The 23,508-nt window shown below is 41.6% G+C and overlaps 1 protein-coding gene across 2 annotated transcripts in view; it reads left to right on the top strand.

Moving 5' to 3' along the window:
• Nucleotides 1-23,508, top strand: part of bmp2k (BMP2 inducible kinase) — a 60,100-nt gene that overhangs the window by 20,430 nt on the left and 16,162 nt on the right. For both annotated transcript variants that reach the window (XM_034091975.2, XM_034091973.2), the window contains exons 2-12: nt 1,999-2,117; nt 6,838-6,943; nt 8,157-8,299; nt 10,273-10,394; nt 14,101-14,182; nt 17,470-17,602; nt 17,917-18,020; nt 18,105-18,184; nt 18,344-18,492; nt 22,275-22,507; nt 22,594-22,821. In XM_034091975.2, coding sequence (XP_033947866.1) covers nt 1,999-2,117; nt 6,838-6,943; nt 8,157-8,299; nt 10,273-10,394; nt 14,101-14,182; nt 17,470-17,602; nt 17,917-18,020; nt 18,105-18,184; nt 18,344-18,492; nt 22,275-22,507; nt 22,594-22,821 — 1,499 coding nt within the window. The remainder of the gene's footprint in view (nt 1-1,998; nt 2,118-6,837; nt 6,944-8,156; nt 8,300-10,272; nt 10,395-14,100; nt 14,183-17,469; nt 17,603-17,916; nt 18,021-18,104; nt 18,185-18,343; nt 18,493-22,274; nt 22,508-22,593; nt 22,822-23,508) is intronic.

The raw sequence follows: 23,508 nt of genomic DNA, 5'->3' as shown, positions 1-23,508 counted from the left end.
TGCTATGGGTATTTGATATCCTTCTGTGTATCTTACCCATTTCAGCAGCATCAGCATGATGTTTTATAAAATGTGTGTTGTCTCCTCAGCATCTTGTACTTTTTTGTATTGTTTATTTTTTTTTCCAATATGTATCTAACCTTGACCGAATGCCGGTCAGCAGTAGAAATGCTCATCATTGGATCAATTGCATCGCAATCCTTAGACATTTTTTAAACCAGGCCAAATCGGACACAGACCGGATTTGACCTGTCCCTGTACTGGTTCTTTGGAAGTAGTTCATAGTAGTTTCTCATTTAAACTTATCAAAGTTCATCAAATCTCATTGGCCCGAAACAGTATTTTTCCCTGTTGACCTGCACTGTAAAAGAAACGTTTGTAATTCAGAGAATAATTAGTTTTGAACGAAATAAACTACCCAGCACGAACACTTTATAGCCCTTCATCAAATCATAAGGGTCTAACAGTTGTAAAATGCGCTAAAAGCCAAACCCTGAAATAGTTTCCCTCACCATTCATTTGACTGGGCCAATATTGGCTGTGATGAATCGAACTAGAGGCGGGGCTTAAGCAAAAGGCTAGTGAGCACGCTCTTTGGGCCCATTTAAGTACTTTTGCTCTCGAGAGTCAGGCCATTTTGGCTGTATGATTACGCACCACCTGAGCAACTAGAAATGAACGGCCCCCAACACTGTATCCAGTTCTCTTTATACATCCAAGGGATTAAACCTGCATGGATTATTTGTTCCAATACAAACTAATCCTAAAACATGACTAATCCAATGTTTCCCATGAGTTATTTTGCAGTCCAGTAGGACCCACAACAGTTTAAAATACTTCCGTTTTGTTACATTTCATCCATGTGCAAACCTTGCCTGGACCTTGACTCTTCCCGTGGGCGTAGACTTAATCCTCTCTACTATCTCCATATGGGAGAGGGAGGGGTCTCCTGTCAACCACGGTGGGCTATTCTCAGTGGGGCCTGCAGCAACCCACCCAACCCAAGGATCCATCTCGAAACGCGTCATGTTTAACATGCTTTGCGGGTGTGACTTAATTTGCTGTATCGGAACCATTCATATTGATAATGGACAACCAATTATGATTGAATTGGCAACTCGAGCACACTATTGTTCATCCAGACTCATAAGTTAGCTCCCAAAGTGCACCACATAGATGCATTTTAATAAATTACATTTTGCATCCAAAATTAAGGGTAATAACTCATATTTCTTCATATCTCGATATTGAGATGTCACTTTTTTCCAATATGGTGCAGCCCTATGATGCACTCTTCAATGAGGGCCTTTGTGTCCACTGGTCACTTGAGCTTCCCTCCACTTGATCCCAATTCCTAAATCATTTCTGTTTTTCAGCTGACCTAAGGTCACTTGTTAGGCAACAAGCACACCATTGTGGATCCTTTCTCCCTCCTCCTCAAACGGTGGACTTTGATGCCTACCACTCAGTGACTCGGTGATCCCTCCTAATGAGACCAGGGACTGTCCCCTCGCAGTGCTAGAGTCCATTCCCCCAGAAAGACACACGGAACAGTGACAACAGTTACTGGCATCGCAGCTAAACACCCTGTCCCTGTCAACAATAGATACTCCACTTCCTACCAGAAATACACCCACCTAGTTAAATGTAATTCTTGGGTTAGTATGATTTTAATCTTTCTTCAGGACTACCATGTATTGTATTCCTGAATGTTCCACAGCCACAAGAAATTGGAATATCGGTGTGAGAAATGACGTGTTTTGGGGCACTGTATGTGTAACCTTAACACCTCTTGGCGATTGTATAGGTCTTGTTTTTCATAAGTGGAGAATCGAGTCATGTGTGAGCAATGCCTAACATATTCTTCATGGTCAATAAGAACTTTTTCCCCACGTAGTATTCCTGAAAGCCACCACACTATAATAAAGCACATTTCACGTGTGAAAAGTATTTGTGTACGGTAATGTAATGCTAACTCATCATCTTGTGTTTTCCCAGGAGGCTTTTCGGTGGTGTTTCTGGCTCGCACGCACAGTGGTGTCCGCTGTGCACTCAAAAGGATGTACGTCAACAACGTCCCGGACCTAAATGTGTACAAGAGAGAGATCACTATCATGGTGAGAGCAGCATTGCGTTGTTTGGTTGTAGAAGTTAAAGAAGATGTTATCTGCCTGTCTTTATTGCAAGAGATACATTTTTTTATAAATGTTCATTGCACAACTTTTAATCATGGTAGAGGACATTTAAAATGAACCCTATAAAAAGTGTAACTGTGTCACTGTGGTGTGGTTATGTCTGATCTGAAAGCTTTACTGGAGTTGAACATGATATAATAAGCTCATAATTTGAATGATTTCCACACAGTTGTATTTATCTGTTATTTCGCAGTGTCAAACTAATTCTTGGTTTTAGCTGCATATCCTTTTAAAGGGGCCTTGTTATGCTAATTTCCAGATTTCATAATTGTATCATTACTGTCACATGTTTCCCTGCTTTAGTGTTCGAATAGATCTTTATTTTTCTCATACTGCCTGTGCTCCAGCACCTCTTTTCACCCTCTGTCTGAAACCAGAGCCAAGTCTGCTCTGATTGGTTAGAAAAGATTAGATGGACCTTTAATAATCCCCATAGGAAATTCACGTGTCAAGGCAGCAACATAAGAAGAAGAAGCAAAGATTTTACACATGGAATATACACGGGAATTCAACGAATAAAAGTCAAATAAAAAGTAAGAAATCAAATAAGAATAAACATGTATTAACAGTATTAATTGAAATAACAAATAATTCAAGTTAAACTGGAGTTAAACTATGATCTGGTGAATGTACATATACAAATATGTTAAATGTATATACTTTTATGATGCAGGTATAAGTTGTATGTACATACAGTTCAAATATGATTAATGTTCAGTGCAGGGTCACAGGGTTAACCCTTGGTTGTGCAGCCTGATGGCTACAGGCACAAAGGACTGTCCGAGGCGCTTAGTTAGATGGCTCTGTTGTGATTGGTCAAGCAATCACTGTCCCGCACTGTAGCCTGTCACCTACAATGTGTTGTAGCGCAAGCAAATAGAAGCGTGAGTGTTACCTAGTGATGTCACTATGTTACGGAAGAAAACAAAGGACTACAAATGATGTGTTTCAGGCAGGGGGAGTGTGGGAGAGAAACTCCCTCTGGAGGGAATTTAGCCTTTGCAGACTATTTACATTCACAAACACCTATATATTACAAACAGCAGGAAAGGGGAAACCCAAAAATACATAATGGGGTCCCTTTAATCCTTCCGTGGCTGGAAAACAAAGATTTCTCCCAACTTCAGTGCAAAAAGAGTTTAATTTGCACCGAAAGACACTTTGCTCATTATGTGAACGTTTCACGAGGGCATTGTCGGTTTCACATATTTAATGTAAGGACCTTAATTCCTGTTTAAAGTAGAACTCCCTCATAAAGACGCATGCTCCCATAAAGCCAGGTGCATATAAATTGCTTCATTCCACCTTCTTAAACCATCCGGTTTCATTTCCAGTCTGACGAGAGCTAAAGCCCTTTGGCTGTGTGCTTGTAATACTACCTTGTACAAGTACATTGACAAATACTTTTGTATTACACAGAGCTTGCACTTGCATCAGTACAGCAAACAATTCTAGTTGTGTTTTAGGTCATTCAAAACAAAGATATTTTGAATGTCTTCTTTAACCGAGCAGACATGCACGACTTGGACAACGGAATACGTCTCTTCCTGAACGTTTGACCCCTGTGTGTCAGTGAACAGCTCACTCTGAGCTGTTTGGCTGGCTTTGTGTCTGTTCACTTGCCTCACCAGCTGTATAATACTAACCCACACAGCTGACCTTACTCATTGACACAGTTCTTGCCTGTTGGGACGTCGCCTTAGGTGTGGCGGTTTCCACAACACACTGCAAATCTCTGCTCTTAACAACCAACAACCACAAACACAAACACTGTCATGGTTTAATCCAGCAAATGAATCGAGTTTAGAAAGATTAGTGGAGCGCAGCATGGCGTAAGAACATGAAGGAGTAGAGCAAGCATTCCAGTTGCCACATGCAGTAGCTTGACTACAGACAATAAGACTTAAATTGATTAAATGTTTTTACTTTATCGGAGAAAGAGATCACAAGCAGTCTTTCCTATGGTCAGTTGCACATTTGAATGTGGTTTTCATAGCTTGACACTAGGGATGCTCCGATCGGCAATTTTGGGGCCGGAATCAGTATCGGCCGATACCGATCGCCGATCCGGTCGAGTGGGCGGGGCCTAAATGGAAGATTTAAACATCACTTTAAATTTTCCATTTAAAGTGATGTTTAAAACTCAGTTAATGGCGCTCATTCACTGGAGCTTCCACAAACAACAATCAACTTAATTATTACATTCAAATGATGTACATTATTCAAGTTTACATTCACGTTGGATAATAACACGGGAGAAATGAGCGGAAGCGCTCTCTTTTCCTCTCTCCCCCTCTCTCTCTCTTCTGACAGCCTGTCAGTATCTCATGCAGCTCACTGATCCAGTAATGAGTGACCCGACGGTGAAGAATAAATATATTAATAACTAGTTTAGCTTGTTCCAGAGGTAGATAACATAGCTAAGTGTGTTAGGTCCAACGGCCCCTAGACACGGCGGCATGCGTTGCCGCTTGGCGGTGGGCGTGTCTTGAGCTTGGGGAGTCAACGCGAGCAGCCCGACCAACAACCAACCACATGAATGTCCCGCCCCGGACATACAAAGCAAAGCATTCATGCTACATCCATGCTGGCTGAATATACTGTCTATGCTTGCTAGCTGTCCATTCAAACGAAGTACACTGGATATAAACTCCCCAAACAAGCGAAAACCTACCAGTTTCCCCCACTGTCTCTGCCACCTCCCCCCATGCCTGACTCCTCCGGTTTGTATCCCTGTATGTTCCCTACCGCCACGATCATTTTCTCCTCCTTTTGTTGACATATGGGAAATAACTGCGGTCTGGCTCTCCCAACATACACCCGGTTTGATTGGCTATTGCTTGTACTGTCAGATTTACATACGAGGGATTTGATTGGCTGACGCCTCCGTCGAGGCGGCAAAAGTAGAACATTGCTCTACTTTTGCAGCGAGCACCTCGAGAGAAGCTACGCTTTGCTCCCACAATGCAGTTCGGCGAATCGTGACGTCACCCCATTCAAAGTGAATGGGCAGAAGCGTTGAAGCGGCAACGCACGCCGCCGTGTGTAGGGGCCGTAACTCTTGTGTGTTGCTCCGCTCACCGGTCCGTCACAGCGGGCGGAGCTGCAGGATTTCTGCTTCACACACGTTGCATACCGCTATTTTACTGTCTTTTTCGGACACCTTAAAATACTGCCAGACCGGTGAAGCCATATTGGCGAGCTTGTTTTGCCGCACACAGAGAAAAGTGTCATGTGATCGGCTCTCGCGATCGGCATGTTTAGAGAGCACCGATCGATCGGTAGAGAGCGAGTATCGGCCGATCGATCGGAGCATCCCTACTTGACATGGCTCATTAGGGACGGGTACTAAATAATCGTTAATTTATTTATTTTTACATAAAAAAAGGGAATATTCATTCTGTTCCCAATGTTTTTGCTTTTCCCTTTTTAAAAATAAAATAAATAACAAAGGACCGATAGAAATACCGCTAAAGTACCGGATCGATAAGCAGTATCGGTTAGAGTAGTAGTATCGTTCAAATGACAACGACTTCCATTCCTACTGCTCATACATAGCACAACCAGTATGTAGATACAAGCATAGGCAGCGCGTGAGGCTCAGGTGTGGGAAGGCTAAATAACTTTTTTTTACCTGACGCTGCCCACCTCCGGCTTCTATAGAAAAGAGATCAACTCAGTGAAAGCACCGCCTGCTGACCAATCAGAGCTCAGTGTGCGGAGTTTAAATCTATCGAGTCATATTACAGGATAAAGGAAATACAGTTTAAACTGCCGTATGCAGAGAAGACGCCGACGTGTCGCACTTATCATTCATATCACACTGATATCACATCATCGAGCACATCATCGATCATATAATATCACAATATTTCCTTATCCGAGTCAGCTGAGCCGTATCTGGCCGTGCAACACTTAGTTACATCGTCACATATACTGTATGCAGACGTATTATTTTAAGCAACACATTAAGTTGACGAAACACTCAACTCAAATGTAATTAAAGTCAGATCCCCTCGTGTCTTAGATGGGGCAGTGATATCATAAAACTGTTGTACGCTTTCAAACACTCTGTAGTTTATTTTGTAACCAGCTGTTCTGTATTCACCTTGCAGGTGCAACTATGTGGCTTGTATCCTGGATTATATGTTTAAGTCATGGATGTTTAAAGTTCATATTTGTCTAATATTAGTTTACTTGTCATTAATGAAGTATGACGCTGCACTGTCAGTACACTTGTCCCTGTTTGTGATTGGTCAAATGTAGCTAACCCCGCCCCTTTCACGTGAACGCTTCTCAGCTGGAGAGAGAAACCCTGGCTTGATTTACCGAGTTGATAACCAGCGTCGTATGACCGCTTGGCGAGATCTCGTTTGTTAGGGTTAGTTAAGATAACTCAAACATATCCAGGGTCTGTTACATGGTTACACTTGCTTTTGAAAGAAGCAAAAGTGTGTGTAGTCAATCCACATATTCCCTTTGTAGTCATCTACATAATTACCCTGTGTTTTTTTTAGACTTGTGCAGTTGAAGCTATGTCCTTAACAATGACATTCTTGACCTAAAGAGCTTCATCTTTTTCATTATTACTCATGTGTCTTTCCGTCCTAATCAGTTCCATTTTCTTTCATCTCTTATGTAGAAGGAGCTGTCGGGTCACAAGAACATTGTGGGCTACCTGGACTCCACCATCAACGCGGTGTCGGACAGCGTCTGGGAGCTCCTGATCCTCATGGAATACTGTAAAGGTACAGCCCCTCGGTTTCTTAAACCATGATGTAATCACCTGTAGGCCGGTCACGATAATTCATTTTGTTGGACGATACATTTTCCCGGAAATTATTGCAATAAACGATAATATTGTCGTCACCGTTGTAAGACCATTTTAGACCACTGACATAATAATGATAATATATAATAATAATTCAAGTACATCCTGTCAAACAGAACTTTTTATTGAACATCCAACATTGCAAATGAAATGTGAAATAATATTCAAATATATAAATTATATATAATAAATAAAACAAATTAAATTATAAAAAATTAATTAAATCACACACAACCAAAACAATCAATTAAACAGACTCGGGCTGGAAAACAGAGCTCTGGTGGTTGTGTTTCAGATGCAGTTTAAGGTTGGTCGTATTGCCAGCTTTTGTTGCTACCTTTTTAAAACAAATGCGACACACCGCCCGGCTCACTCAAGTCCGTAGGTTCGCCTCGTTGATTTGGCTTAAATCCAAAATATTCCCACACCGGAGATGTGGAATTAGGTTTGGCAACCAATTCCATTTAACTTCAAATTCCCCTCGAGTAAGTCACACGTTGTCTCCTGCTTGTCTCTATATTATTAATTTGGCTGCTACACTGTTGCACGCAGAGTTTCCTGACTTGGCTGTGTGTAAGCCCCGCCCCTCACAGCGTGCCGGGCTAACATTCTGGTTACATCCTTATGTAAACAAACGATTTTTTCCACAAAATATGAAAGAAGGAGAACCAATTAATAGAAGAAGAAAGAATGGCAGAACTCCATCTCTTTAATAAATATATTTGTTTGAAGACATCAACAACGTTTTTATTTTTTTTAACAAATGTTACCACTTAACTGCGATTTTACCAGCATTCATTTGAGTTTGTCAAGCCCATTTTCGTTTTGTGATCCTTTTTAAATTCCCTCCATGTACTGGAGATGATAACTAGATGTGCTTCTGTACATGTTTATTCCCACATATCCTGTGCTATGTCTTTATTCATTTCAATTTCCCATCACCATCTTGTAAATGTAAGTTTCAATCGGGTCATCTTGAGTGTGAATGGAAGCATACAGGGGACAAATGCAACCGTGCCAGTTGGAAAATTGTGTTTTTGTAAAAACATCGATCATGCTGGGTGGTATTTGGTTTCCAAGCCTGAACTGGTGACCCTAGCTAAAGCTGTCCCTCCACCCCTCTGCTGCAGCGGGCCAGGTGGTGAAGCAGATGAACCAGCGGCTGAATGTGGGCTTCACCGAGGCCGAGGTCCTCCACATCTTCTGCGACACCTGTGAGGCCGTGGCCCGCCTCCACCAATGCAAGACGCCCGTCATCCACAGAGACCTGAAGGTGAGGAGAGCGTTAATCCCCCCCGTCTTGAATAGGCCAAAACACAATATTCCTGGTTGGAGGATCAGAATCGGTGGACAAAAATGTTCGGGGAGGACTAAAAGCGAAATGTGTCACTTAAAAACGTCCTTAACAAAAACCTCCTTAAAGATGCCCTATTATGCTTTTAAGGTTTTTTGCCTTTCTTGTAGTGCGTTTTAAAGGTTTTTGTACATTTTTCTCTCCCACCCCCAAAACCCATGACTTTTATGTGGAAGTTCCCCTGGATTTCTTACTAAATGAGTAAATATAAAAAAAGTTGTCTCAATACTCTAAACTTATTAAGACACTTAGTGTTACACTCTGCAACCAATTAAGCAATTCATTTTCAAAATGTCAACACAATCAAGAAGGAACCTTACACCTTATTTATTAAGTGTAATGTCAGATACTGTTTATAAACTGAAATGTTGTAAATCTGCTCGATCAGCAGTCGATAGGTTTCACTTCACTCTACCCCCTCAGCTTCCTCTTCTGTCCCTCGCTTCCTTTGCCAGCTTGCCCCCTTACTTCCCCGTGTCGTACTTCCCCGTGTCTGTAGCTCATCCCACTCCTTTTCCTCTTTCTCCTTCACCAAACTGGCTCTTTGTACAGGCCACAATAGCTGGTACATCTTGAAATTCCTCACTAACTTTCAGCTAACTTGATTTGTAGAGTAGATTTTCAAATCAAGCCAAATGTACCCTAATGTTGCTGATGCTTGGAGGAATAGGGTAGGTTCCCACCCTAGTTGAATTCTCCTCAGTGCCCCGTCAGCGGGCCGCTGTACTCTGTCCAGTTGGACAAGCCTCTAAACAGTGGGGTCCCTTCAGCTTCACAGGCCTGTCCTCTGTTCGCTGTCTGTATCTGCCTGTTCAGCCTACATGGCTTACGTAACACTGAGGGACACAAAAGACCACGGAGGCCCTGTCATGCATCGCCAGGGGAAGTGAGAGTGCAGAAAAAGGCCCTTAACCCTGAGCTGTCAACAGCACGGAGACACTGTTGCTTTCAATTGCTCAGTTTTCCCTTGGATAGTTTGAAATAGGTTTCTCGATACTCTTTTTTTTAGTCTCTTCTCTTTTTCTGTGCCACAGATCCTGCCTAGTTTCATTTTCATTCATTTTCTTCATTCTTTGCAACTGTCCATTGTTTCCTCAACCAGCCTTTGTTTTGTTTTAGGATTTACTGAGTCATTCGTCATAACATTTTCTTTTGTAATTATGTTGATGCTCAGGCTAGGAATATCCGGTCCGTATTTAACTAATGGCTGAGGCCAAAAAGAAACGCAACTGAAAAAAATCTGCTTTCAGAATCTGTTATTGAAAATGTCCTTCTGTCTACCAGGCCACAGAGCAGCCATCACCAGACTATAACGAGGCAGAGTTACAGTAATGAGGTTTTGCCTCAGTACTTCATCACATTATGTATTAAATCAGTTGAGTGCGATATGCATGTTTTTACAATTGATTTCCTTCTCAGTATAATGGAGCTGGGGATTACCTCTTACCTTGGTTGTTGGTTCACCTGCCTGCCACAAATGATGTCAGAGTCGCAGTCTAAATGATTTTGAGACATTTCAGACCAGTTCTACTCTAATAACTTTGAATAATAATGAATAACATTAAATACTGAAATGTCCTCTTTTGTTGTAACCGATTACATTTCTACATTTACTTTTTTCTTTAGATTTACAATACACATTTACCACTTATACCATAGATCAATTAAAAAAGGAGCAGAACAACATAAGAAGAATAGTCACTTGGGACAGAAGAAACATTTACTCTCTGAGCTTGGAAAGCAGCTCCGTTATTGGTTAAGACACTGTGTTCAAACGAGCCATTTGAGACCAAGTTACACGCATCTATCACTACACATAAACACTGACTGACTTTTCATGTTTTTTTTTCTTTATATTGTAGTCCTCAACGTCTGTCTGTTCCTCTCACTAGGTCGAAAACATCCTGCTGAACGACCAGGGAAATTACGTGCTGTGTGACTTCGGCAGTTCCACCCACAAGATTTTGCTGCCGCATAAAGAAGGAGTGACCGCCGTTGAGGACGAGATTAAGAAGTAGGTTTTATTTCTCGTCAGTGAATTACATGTCCTGCAAGTGAGGTGGTGTGTAAATGAATGTCAAAACAAAATAGCTTTTAAAACACCAGCATACAGTATAATGGGCCTTTAGCAACACAGGACTGTTTTTAAAAATGTAAGAAGTTAACCTGCAATTCTTTCATGTGAACATCTTCCTGTACTGTGTAATATAGGTTTTTGAACTTGTTAATGGTCTGCAAATGCTAGAATCCCAAAGTTCCCTCCAGGGTGTTACTGTTGCATAGTACAGCATGAATTGTGGGACGGACATATCTTATAATATTTCTGCTGGTTTAACAGAGTTATGGTGCCATCCAGTCAAAGAAAAAGGCATCAAGAGTTTGAATGAGGCAGCATACCAGCAACTGGTTGATTTGTTTGAGGGTTCTGCTACCTTGATCTTAACAAGGTAGTCTCGTGATGTTGTTCATCGGAGGCCAACAATTCTACCTGCGCACTTTACTGAAACCTGGCTTGTTGCCAGAATGTTTTCAAATACAGCGTGGCACTCAACCTGCCGCACTCCAAGGTCTGTGTGTTTGTGTCCACAAGGCAAATGAGTGCTTGCAGAGCCCACTGGGAGCAGATCAGAATAACTGTGTTCCCCATAAACTCGCATATACTCTTTCTGCAAGTAAACCAAACGTAAATGGGCCGCTGCAAACAATGACTGTGTGGTGGACCCGTTGCAGATGATTGGGTATTGTATGGCGGTAAATGCAGGTCTCAACCCCTACACGTTAGCTTTGCAGTTGAAGTGTGTGATATGCGTTAAATCACTGCAGTCCATTCTGCCTGCTAACTTTCCCACATTTATAGCTGCTATAAAGTTCAGTGAGTGTTGCTTATCAGCAGCACATGACCGCGTGTAAACTCTCTCTCACCATGACACTGTTCACACAGAATCCATCAGTCCTCTGAACTAGTGTGACCCACCTGGGCTTATTCCAAACACAATCAGCTGTTTATTATTATCAGAATGACGCTGAAAAGAGAAGCGGTATTTATTTGGCTCTCTGTTACACCAGAAGGTGAACTAGGCAACGTTTGCTACAGCATTCTGGTTCTTTTATTCTGTGCAAGAAAACAAAAGCACACGTGTGACATCATGAAAAGTGTATTAGGCGGTGGTTAAAGAAATACTCTTTATTTAAGTAAAGCAAGCAAAACCAAATTGTTTTACAGTGATGCCTAATTTTTGTAGACCAACCCAGAAGTTAGCACGCAAGGGCTCAATCGGAAAAAACAATGGGATTTTCTCATTGGATTTCAGCATATTGCACAATATAAGCTTCGTGGCCTGCACGCGTTTATGATATTTAACACGTTTTGTTAAGCAGGATAGTATCCCACTATTATCCCCGCTATATGATTTTTGAAGCGTAAATGATATGGGCAGAAATACAAATCTAACGTGATGCTATAAACAAACAACATCACGGTCACAAGGCTTGTTACCAAAATGGCAGTCAAAAATACAATAGCTGAATAATGAAAATAAAGTGAGCCGTGATGAACCTTCAGAGAAATATCACCTCAATCTGCCTCAGCTGGCAGCTATTTTTTTTTTTTTACAAAAAGAGCTCTATTAAAGCCACAAAATACCTGTACACAACCTGCTCATCACCAAACAGCAGCCAGAAATAGTTGGAGACCAGCTGGTTAAGCCCCTGTCACACTGTCCTGAAATTGACACCAGATGGACACACGATAAAGGGCCATTCGTGAGGGCATCTTAAGCCATCGTATGACTGCCGGTGGAGTTTCTCAGGCTCCGGCAGCAACTTCGTGAGCAGTGGAAAAATCTTTGGCATTCCAAAAAATTGCCGAAGGACCTTGCAAAGGTTTATTTTCGTGTTGAATTTGTGTGTCCATTTTGCCCTTCGTAAGGCCAGCGTGAGGGCATCTTGTCAAATCGTGTCATCTTCGTCTTTACTTCGTGTGATCACCGGTGCCATCGGGCATTTTTCGCCTCACAAAGACAATACGAAGGAAACAAGAAGCTGCCCGATTGTCTTAGGAAGGCAACACGACTACGTGAAGCCCTCGCAATGCCGTCGTGTAGCCATCGTATTATAGTACGATGACATCGAGATTGCATTTATTGCACAACAAAATCATGTAAACATATTATGTAAACAACCCAATTTGTGTTCTGTGAAACTGAAAAGGATATTACATTGCGTTTGTTACTTTCGTTGCAGTTGTATTTCTTAAATGTAATTTAGGTTAACTTCCTGTTTTATTTAGATGCTTTTATTTTGAAGGCGAGTTTACGCTGTTGACAGGAAGTTGTTGTTGCTATGGAAACAACATGACGGAGATAAGTAATATCTTCTAATCTACATATAAAGACCTTCTGTAGGCATCGTACTTGCTTCGGCTGTTGCTTGACTGTTGACCAAGTTCTTGGCCATCTTCGTGCAAAAATTCACAATTCCATATTCGTGTGTCCATCTGGTGTCAAGTTCGGGACATTGTGACAGGGGCTTAAAGAAAGTCGAGCCTTTACCATTTTCAGAGAAAAATATTTCTCTCAGGAGTTGTTTGAGACTGAAAGACAGAAAATATTGATTTAAAAGTTGGTCCCCAAAATGCAAAGTTTAATGATGCATTGACACATAAGCAGCATTTATATTTTTTAGGTGATCAAGATGGAGAAAAAATGAACTTATGTTTGAGTCTTCCAGGTTAATTTAGCTAAATAAATAATACAAAGAGAGAAAACAAAGTGTCCTTTTTAGAATGTGGCTTGTTAGAAGTAATACTAATAATAATATACGTTTATTTATTATCGCACCTTTCACATAAATAGATTTCACAAGTGCTTCACAAGTAATAACCACATGAGGCATACATTTAAGGTCAACATGAAAACAAAACGCAGACCACATGAAGTCCTGAAAGGAACAAACATAATAACCGAACACATCACACACATTTCAAATGGAAATAAAAACCAATGTAAAAAGATGGGTCTTCAGTCGTTTTTTTAAAAGCTTCTACAGAGACTGCAGAGTGGATGACTATAGGGAGAGAGTTCCAGTGTTGGAGCTCCAGCTGAAAGGCACGGTCACCTTTCGTTTATGGACGAGACCGCGGGACAGCCAGTAGGCCCCGGTCTGAAGACCTAAGTGACCTACTGGCGATGTAAGGATGGAGAAGGTCACATATATATTCCGGTGCATTTCCACGCAGGGCTCTACATGTAATAACCAGAACCATACAATCTAAAACGAGTTGGGAGCCAATGAAAGGATTTTAAAATGGGTGTAATGTGAGTCATCCTGCTTGACCTGGTTAACAGTCTGCAGCAGCAATCTGGACCATTTGTAGGCGGTTGAGAGATGACTTGCTGAGACACGTGAAAATGGAGTTACAATAATCCAGCCGGGATGATATAAAAGCATGAATGATCATTTCAAGCTGCGCTAATGACCCAACAGACCTGAGCTTTGCAATATTTCTGAGATGGAAAAAGCATGTACGGGTTTAAAAGAGACATAGAGTTGAGTATCATCAGCGTAACAGTGGTAGGAGATATTACTGAATTTGCTGATAACCTGACCCAAGGGAAGCATATATAAGGGGGAAAAAAAGTATAATAAAGGAAAAACATGTACCCAGAACGACACTTTAGAAAAGATATCACTGACTGCTTCCTGTTGTTTTTCTCTCAAAGGTACACAACGCTTTCATACCGGGCGCCAGAGATGATTAACGTGTATGCAGGCAAAGCCATCACCACTAAGGCTGATATATGGGTAAGGTGTGTGTGTGTGTGTGTGTGTGTGTGTGTGTGTATATACACGTGTTAAGCCTCCTGCAGGACTGGTTTGTCCTGGCAGTGACTTGTGCGTCACTCTGCCCCGACAGGTTCCTCCTCTCTGTCTGCCTCTCGCTCCTCTCGCCTCGGGCTGTTTGCCTTCACCAGCTCTCCAACAGTGTTTTTCCCTCATAAAACATTGAGCAACATAACTCGCAACACTCCGCCTCATCCCTCTCTCCCCTGCTGCCAGTCGTCTACCATTTTCCCTCCGTTTGAGATAATGAGGCACAGTTTAGGACCTTGATTAGCTTGTGTTAAATAGGCTCTTGGACAAGAGCTTGGACAGCAGCCATTTTGCAAAGCGGTATAAATTGATGCACCCAGTTAAAACGGCAAGCGCGTAAAGAACTGGCTTTTGATGCGCCACTTTATGCATACAACATGTTTGTACTTGGCTTGCCCTTTTTATCTTTTATTAGATGCACTGTAAATGGGGGGGGGGGCATTATGCAGCGAAGTCATGGTGAGGAGGCGGCCTGGGCATGCTCTACCTGGGCTTACCTTATCCAGATGTTTTCATTAAGAAGCATATTTACATATTAGCCCACTGTCTGCAAACCAGTGCAGACTAGTACACAAATGAACCTGCGTCACCAAAACAGACAATATCTTCAAAACAAAAGGAATCCAGCAAAGCTGTTAGACACAGTTTCACTGAAGGAGGTCTCCCTCTTTTCCCAGTATAAATGAAACCTATTATTGCCATTATGCATGATGCTATTCAGTTTCTGTTTTTTGTGCTGCCATATAAACTACCTACTCAATGAAAATGAACACCCTTTAACGTCATAGCTAGCGCAAAACGTATACAAAACAAAAGAGCAGCAGATCAGTATGGCGGCCGACCTACTGCCAGAAACATCAGGAGAAACGCGCTGCACTTTCAAAAACGATGAAAATATAAAAACTAAAATGTGCCCAAAAATATGCAAATGAGGATCATCTTCAACAATTTGAAAAACACACACAGCATTTAAACATGGTGCCTATTTGCCAATACGGATATTTAGCAGATACATGGATGCATCCTTAATTGTAATCACCATCAAATGCACATCTCTGTATCAATTGTTGCTTTAAATACGTTTGACCTGTGAGCCACCTAAACCAGTCGTTCACCGCCACCTATCGTCAGTAATAGTCAAAAATGTGATGAATTGACAAAAGCTGTGGTTATAGGAACTACTCTAGGACGTAAAACAAAAACACCAACTTCCTGTGTAGACTACCCCCTGCATTCTCACTTCCTGTTCTATCTTTAGCCGCGTGTTTGAAACTGCTGTTTTATACATAGTGTCTCACACAAATGGTATATGCATTTATCCATGCATTTTGCCCTTGTTGGAGGATACGCCGCCTGCCTCAGATAAAAAAATGTAGCATCAGACTGAATTACTGCGAATATTATCCATCTTCAGAAAGAGCGCTGAAAGGAAAAACTCCCCAAACACTGTGGCTAATTCCAAATTCTCTTTCATCTCCAAATGTATCATCAACGCAAAGGTGCCCGAGCCAAATATAGCTCCCGCTGAATGTATGATTTGGGAGCAGAGTACTTTAGCATGTGGGATTGTTTGGACAGCCATATTGGCAGGGGAGCAGGCTCTGGGCTGTATTTTAAAGCATTGACATACAACACATTGATTCTTTGCTTAGCAGTTCTTTAGAGCTCTCTCACTAGAGAAAGGCAACAACGTCACCAGGATTACATTTTTGTCTTAAAATGACTGCAGTAATTCAGTTAAATCAGTGATTATTTGATCAAATATTCCCTTTTATGAATCATAACCATGTGACATTTATGCAATATTTTCAATTTGGACAGGTTACTTTAAAACTCAGTTTTCTTTAAGAAAAAATGCTTTTGAATTGTTAAAGAAATGCAATAGGCTATATAGTACAGTGGTTCCCAACCTGGGGGGTGCGGGCGCCAAAGATCGCAGGGGGGGCGCCAGGCCTCAGATGATTTGAGGCCAAATATCATATTTAGACTTTTTTTTTATACATATAATTGTAAAAGGCCTCGTCTCTACATTACAATAAAATATAAAAAATAATTGATTGATTCATTTGAATACAAATTCAAGTTAGTAGCTATTAAAGGCATACAAAGACAGAAATGTATAATTCCTTCTTTAATAGAAATGTTTCTTCTGCCAGTAAAGTGTCCAAACCAGGCTTTTCTGGATAAGCGCATTTTTAAAACATAGTCATTGTCCATGCCTGTTTCAGTTGGATTATTTGTCAATTGCTCCGATCAGATCGGTCTCCTCCATTTTGTAGATTATTTACGACTTTTGAATCCACATAAACACATCGGCAAAATCCAGTTTACTTTGAGCATGTGTTTTAAACGGTTTAATCCCTTTGTGAATTGTTTCCACTTGCGCCGTCATTTAATTTCTTCATACAGCGGGAATCCAAATTAATTAATCCTGAGTCCAATAACCATCAAAGTCACTACAACAGTGCTCCTTAATTACGCTTTCATCCTCCTTTAACAAAATACTTCACATTCATCCAGTTTGTGAAAGTAGTTGTAGCATTTTTGAGACTTTTAAACTTTAATTAAAAGTCTAAAAGTTTAAAAGTCCCCATACACTAGGGGGGGGGGCGCGCGCAACAGGAGTCATTTGGGGGGACCCTTGGGAAAAAAGGCTGGGAACCCCTGATATAGTGCATTACAATGGTGCACACATGGAGTGGTGCAGTGTGTATTTATGTATCCCACCCCGGGATTTAGCATCACGAAAAGCAATGGGATTTCTTCATTAGATTTTTGCAGAAAATAAACTTTGTGGCCAACACATTTATGTTTACGTTTATGATACCGAATATGTTTTGTTCAGCAGGATAATCTCCAAACATTAAGTGCACTTTGTGATTCTTCAGAGCTTAAATGCAATTAGCAGAAATAAAAGGCTAACTTAATGCTATAGACGAACTAAATCACAGTCGCGTGACTACGCATTATCACCGCTGAGCTAGAGGAGGCGAGATCACATTTAATAGTTGATATAGTCGCTTGTTAGCAACTGCCGTTTTATGACACATAGAAGCTTAGGACATTTATCAGTGGGGTATTTACTGATATTGAAGAACACAACATGAACATCTCTTCAGCTTTTGGTAACCCAGTGCCAATGAACATTTACAGTGACCCACAGCCCTAAAGTTTCTGGGTTCCTGTGTTTCTCATGACGGTTTCTGTTTTCTCCACAGGCACTTGGATGCTTGTTGTACAAGCTGTGTTTCTTCTCACTTCCATTTGGGGAGAGTCAAGTTGCCATTTGTGACGGAACCTTTATCGTTCCAGATGACTCCAAATACTCGTTCAAGTTGCACTGTCTAATCAGTAAGTTTGTGACTTTAAATGAAGTCAGAAAGTGTATTATAATGATTTTGGAGTAGGAAATTACGCACTGAGAATCATTTACTATTTCTATTGAGCTATAAACACGTTTTTATGCATTTACATGTTTTAACTGTTTTAAGTACTCCTTGTTTGCTTTCAAGTTATCAACCTCCCTAAATGCATTCTGCAGTGGATCTTCCTTTTAAATAAATTGACCAACAGCTCCACCAAGTGGCCAAAGCAAGAAGTTGCAGATCAAGCACATTAATCATGTTCACTGATGCTGTATAAAACAATATCTTTGTCTTTCCCAGGGTATATGCTTGAAACTGACCCGGAGAAGAGACCAGACATTTACCAAGTGTCCTACTTTGCCTTCAAATTAGCTGGGAAAGAGTGTCCAGTGCCAAATCTCTTTGTAAGTCACCACATTGAAGCGTTTGTGTTGCCATAGCGTCTGCATACATTTGCATTAAACATTTATTTCCTGCCCTTCTTCTAGAACTCTCCCATCCCTACGTCGCTTCCAGAGCCTCTAACTGCGAGTGAGGTCGCTGCTAGAAGGAGCATGACGAAAGCCAGGTACTGATAACTCATGGTTTTTACTTGTGATATACAATGATGGATATACAACATAAAAGACCATTTTTTAAAATTAAGAATAGAATAGTCTTCAGGATTACCCTCACTGCAAAGCTTGCTTTTTTTAAAAAATATCAACTTTTGACTCCTTTGTCCCAGGATAACAGAATCCGTGGGCCCGACGGAAACATCAATAGCTCCCAGACAGAGGCCAAAGGCGGCAAACAGTAACGTCCTGCCGCTCGCCAACACTGTCACCCCTGTAAAGATGACCGTGCCCTCAGCACCCGTCAGCAACGGTCAGAAAGGTTTGTACAACATCAGTGAGATTCTTATTTAACATGATATAGAAGTTTCTATTTTCTTAACACTAGAACCGCCAATCGGTACATTTTACCCGCAGCTGTTTTTTGATTGTATGTAATTTTTTTCAATAACATATTAAAGTCTCCCAGTCCGTGACTTTTCCTGAAAGTGTGTTATGTAGCACCCTCTGTTGTTAACAATGGTCAATATGAAGTCAGATTGAAAAAAATCGCCAAAAGAAATGCCATTTATACCTATACCCGCCAGCGGGTAATATTTACCTCATAGAAAATGCAGCGTAAACATGACATGTTTTGTCTACTGCGGTTCCTTACAGATAAAGCAGTGTTTCTCAAACTTTTTCATACCAAGGACCACTTAAACAATAAAAAAAGCACTCGCGGACCACCTAACTCCACAAATATCCCAAAACACATCGTTTTTTACAAATCGCCTGAAAATGGTACTTGCAAGTGGCAACATGTGTGATGAATGTGTTTATCTGGGCTATATCATGCAATCGAAAGTGAAACTTAAGCTCGCTCCATTGCGGAGATATTCCCACGAGAGTGTGGAAAACTTAAATGTATTTATTTCAAATGTGAAATTGTACCAATATACTCACGGACCACTAGGGGGCGCTCACGGGCCACCAATGGTCCGCGGACCACACTTTGAGAAGCACTGAGATAGAGAAATAGATAGATGGATATATTGACAGATAGATAGTGTAACATCTTGTAGAATACAAGATCTTGGATGACTGAGCTCACGTTGAGGACGTAATGCATGTGTGCAGGTTACGTGCCAGTTGAATAAAGATGGACACTCGGAATGAGAGAAGTAGTCCGCTTCGTCTGTTTATGTAGACAATTATATGTCCATGGAACAGAACATTACAGATAGATAAACCATTTGTGACTGAGAGTTGACCGGTCATAAACTGGGAACAACAACATATGACTGAGGCAGCTCATTCCTTAAAGGGGACCTATCATGCAAAATGCACTTTTGTACATCTTTTATACATGAATATGTGTCCCCGGTGTTCCAGGGAACTCACCAAGTGTCAGAAAACGCAACCCTCTCTATTTTCCTCCATATCCAAATCTCTAAAGAAGGGGCTGCAACGGATCTGATGATACAGACTGATCCAGATTTGAACACTTTACTGACGTCAGTAAAGTGGTGCTACGGCTATTGGTCAATTCTCCACCTATCAGGGGAATGAGAGGTTGGACCACGGCTGGCCATTGCTGCTCGAAAGCGCTGGAGACGCTGTAATACATATGCCAGGCCTGTAAGTGGCGCTGTAGTCTGCCACAAAAGCAGCGAAGAAGACTTCCCTTGCATGGTTGCCATGGTTGCCCTTCTGTTTATTCTCCGCTGTGGCTCTTTTTCTCCCTCCCCGAGGCAAGCTTTTGCGCCTCCTGCTTTAAAACAAATGAATAATGACTCTATATAATCATATGTAAGGGATAATGTGCAGCGTCGCGGTCATTATGGGGAAAAGAACACCGACAGGCTGATCAGGAGCCCGACGCGAAGCGGAGGGATCTAGATCGGCATGAAGGAACATTATGCAATGTGCAATGTGCACATTATCCCGCTTATTACATGGCCACATTCTCGACAAAGTAACGACATGACTCCCAATATTAATTGAAATGCTTTTATGGATTTAGAAAATGATTTTATTAATTTAAAAAATAGTTGTATTGATTTAAATTGACATGCATCCGCTAAGAAAAATAGTCCGTTGTTACTGTTTGAACTAACGTAGCAACGGCAGGAACTGCTTCGATAGTGTTTTTGAGGTGCTTTTTGATTACAGATTTGAAAACATCGTTGCTTGCTTTAAAAGTAGCACAATTCATTATGTCAAACCCTGGAAAGTATCTAGATATCCCTGCCCTAATGCCAAAGTAACTGGCAACTGAATATGTGTCACCGTTTGATGTCTATGTCTGGACCGCTGCATAAAAAGGAGGGTTTCTGCCCCATTACTTCTCTTCTTACTTCTATAAGAATAAAACACGGTGGACGAAGATCTCTTTTTCTCCCCCTCTTCTCCCCGCTGCAGCCTAGCAGCTGATCTCAAAGCAGGCTCCCCTCTCCTGCAGGGGGGCGTGGTCAGCTGCAGCTCACAGAATCAGCCCCCTGCAAAAACAGCGCTGGAAAGAGCAAATAAAGCGAAATGAGGCATGGCTTAAATGCAGGATCTTTTTGGTATTTTGAAAAAAAAACTATTTATATACTTTATATAGGTATGGCCTTACAATATATTGTTCAAATATAGCATGATAGGTGTCCTTTAAGGGAGATATCAGACGTCAAGGTTGGTCATGAACGTCAAAGGGCAAAAAGGTTAGATATCTAGGAGTAAAGGAGAATTATTCCCTAACAATGTTGTCTGATGACCCAGAGGTAATAGATAGATTAAAATTGTGCAGTAAGCATTAAAACATCCACCCAAAGTGCTTTAATTGGGCTCAATCAATGGATATATCTATTTACTTCTTTCCGCAGAGTGTTTTCTACCACGATTTTCAAACATACTTATGATGTCAAGTAACAGGACTGCCAGGTAGAGAAAATACTTAAAGGCCAACATTTGGTTTTACATCAAAATATTATTCCTCATGGAGGACCCCAGAGGCCTGTACGACGAAGCCGGTTCAACATAACCTGGATATGTTTGCGTTACCCGGTTTACCTAATTCAAAACAAACGCGCCCTCGCTAAGCGGTCCTACGACGCTGGTTATCAACTTCAGCTTTGCCCTATCTAGTTAGGTGCACGTTCACATAAAAGGGGTGGTATTTGGAGCATTCAACCAATCACAAACATGGACAAGCGTACTGACAGCGCAGCGCGTCATACTTCCTGAATGAAAAGTCAACTATAATATTAGACAAATATGAAGACGTTAAACTTTAAACATCCATGACTTAAACACTTTATCAGGATCAAAGCCACATAGCTGCACCTGCAAGGTGAATACAGCTGGTAACAGAAAAAGTGTTTGAATGCTATATTAACAGGTTTATGATATCACTGCCTCGTCTAAGACACGAGTGGATCTGACTTTAATTACATTTGACTCGAGTGTTTCGTCAACTTAATGTGTTGCTTAAAATAATACTTCTGCATACAGTATGTGACACTGAGTGTTGCACGGCCAGATACGGCTCAGCTGACTCAGATAAGGAAATATATGATACATTATGATGTGATATGAATGATAATGGGACACATCGAAGTCTGCACTCAGTGCTGCGGACTGTACGTAATGTTACTTTGATCCGGTTACTTATGTTGTGGCAGATATTTAAGTAAGCTTTCTTAACGCTAATGTTATAATAGTCAGATTGCTCTGAAGATGGAGGTGATATTCTATTAATGTTCACGTTCACACAGTCGGTGATTTTTGCAGGTTAGCCGCTCAGCATAAGTTACCATGGAGATCTAGCCCGCTAAGAAGTGAACCAGCGTCGTAGGACCAGAAACCCAGAGTTTTCCCTGAAGTTATCTCGCTAAGTGAAAATCCGGCTTCGTCGTACAGGCCTCAGGCCTAGAGAAAATCAAAACTTGTTTTGACGTCCGATAACTTTTGACAAACCAATAAATAGCATTACTTCATACTTCGACAGCATAATCACAAATACTTTTCCAAATGGTACTTTCAGAATTTGTTTGTACACAAATACACACATTTTGTGGCATCTGTGCTTAATGCTGTGTCGTATGTAAGAAATCCATCAACCTACTCCTGTCCACTCAGCTCCCACCCCTGGCTCTGGGCAGCCCTCCGTGCAGCCCCAGCCCAGCAGTCAGCAGCACCGGGTCCTGCAGCAGCTACAGCCTGGTGACCTGCGTCTACAGCAGCTACAACAACAACAACAACAACAGCATCACCACCAACAACAACAACAGCATCACCACCACCAACAACAACAACAACAAGAAGCAGTGCAGCAACAACATGCAAATGCACAGCAACTCCAATACCTCCAGGTACAAACTTACAAACAATGCAACTTCACCACTTTTCAAGCATAAGTGAAGAACAGATATTTCAATCCATTTGCTCCCCTCCTCAGTACCAACAGGCTGTGCAGCAGTCCCTCCAGCTTCAGCAGCAGCAGGCCCTCCTCCAGCAGCAGCAGCAGCAGCAGCAGCAGCAGCAGCAGCAGCAGCAGCAGCAGCAGCAGCAGCAGCAGCAGCAGCAGCAGATGATGATGATGCAGCCCATGTACCAGCAGCAGATTGCCCAGGCTCAGGCCCAAGCTCAGGCTCAGGCCCAGGCTCAGGCCCAGTACGCAGCCATGGTGAGTTCTGTCAAGTCTAAACGTGGCGACTAAGCTGCCACGGCTTGAATTTGATTTGATTTCTGCCCTTTAACCTGTTAAGCCCGAGAGACCCCGGTACCGGGGCACTGCCGCAACATCTTGCAGGAAACAGTGTCTGAGGGCATGTTCATTTAATAAACTATGAATGTTTTAAAGCCATGTAATGGGAAGAAACTCATCTAACTGATCATTATTATTTTTTATTCAAAATAAAACCCACAATGCTAACGCTGAGCCTCTGAATTAGCAACTAGCGAAAAATGCTAACAGAAGACTGCACCGAAACTCACTCACAAAACCTTATTATTTATCTTTGCTGCACATCCAACACATCATGAGGTGACACAGAATCGAAGGGTACCCTCATTATCACTCAATTATACGAAATCGCGACTTTATAAACAAAAACAGACATCAAAACATGTGGCGCTAGGTAGCTAAAAATGCTAACATGGCTCACCTGTGTCTTTGTCTGGTCAAACGTGGTCTTCAATGGCATTAAAACGATAAAAATGCTGCTGAAGTTAATCCATAGGTTAATCCAATGTGTCTGTGTCCCTTTGAAATGATTTCTGATAATCCATGAGCAATAAACCTGCTTTTCGGTTTCCAGATGTCAGAGCTAGAGACAGCTTCACTCTCATGCAAAACTGTGTATGCGAAGCC

This window comes from Pseudochaenichthys georgianus, chromosome 9 (genome assembly GCF_902827115.2).
Source record: "Pseudochaenichthys georgianus chromosome 9, fPseGeo1.2, whole genome shotgun sequence".
Classification (NCBI taxonomy): domain Eukaryota; kingdom Metazoa; phylum Chordata; class Actinopteri; order Perciformes; family Channichthyidae; genus Pseudochaenichthys; species Pseudochaenichthys georgianus.
Note: the sequence above shows the minus strand (reverse complement) of the source record. Positions and strands in the feature narration are given on the sequence as shown.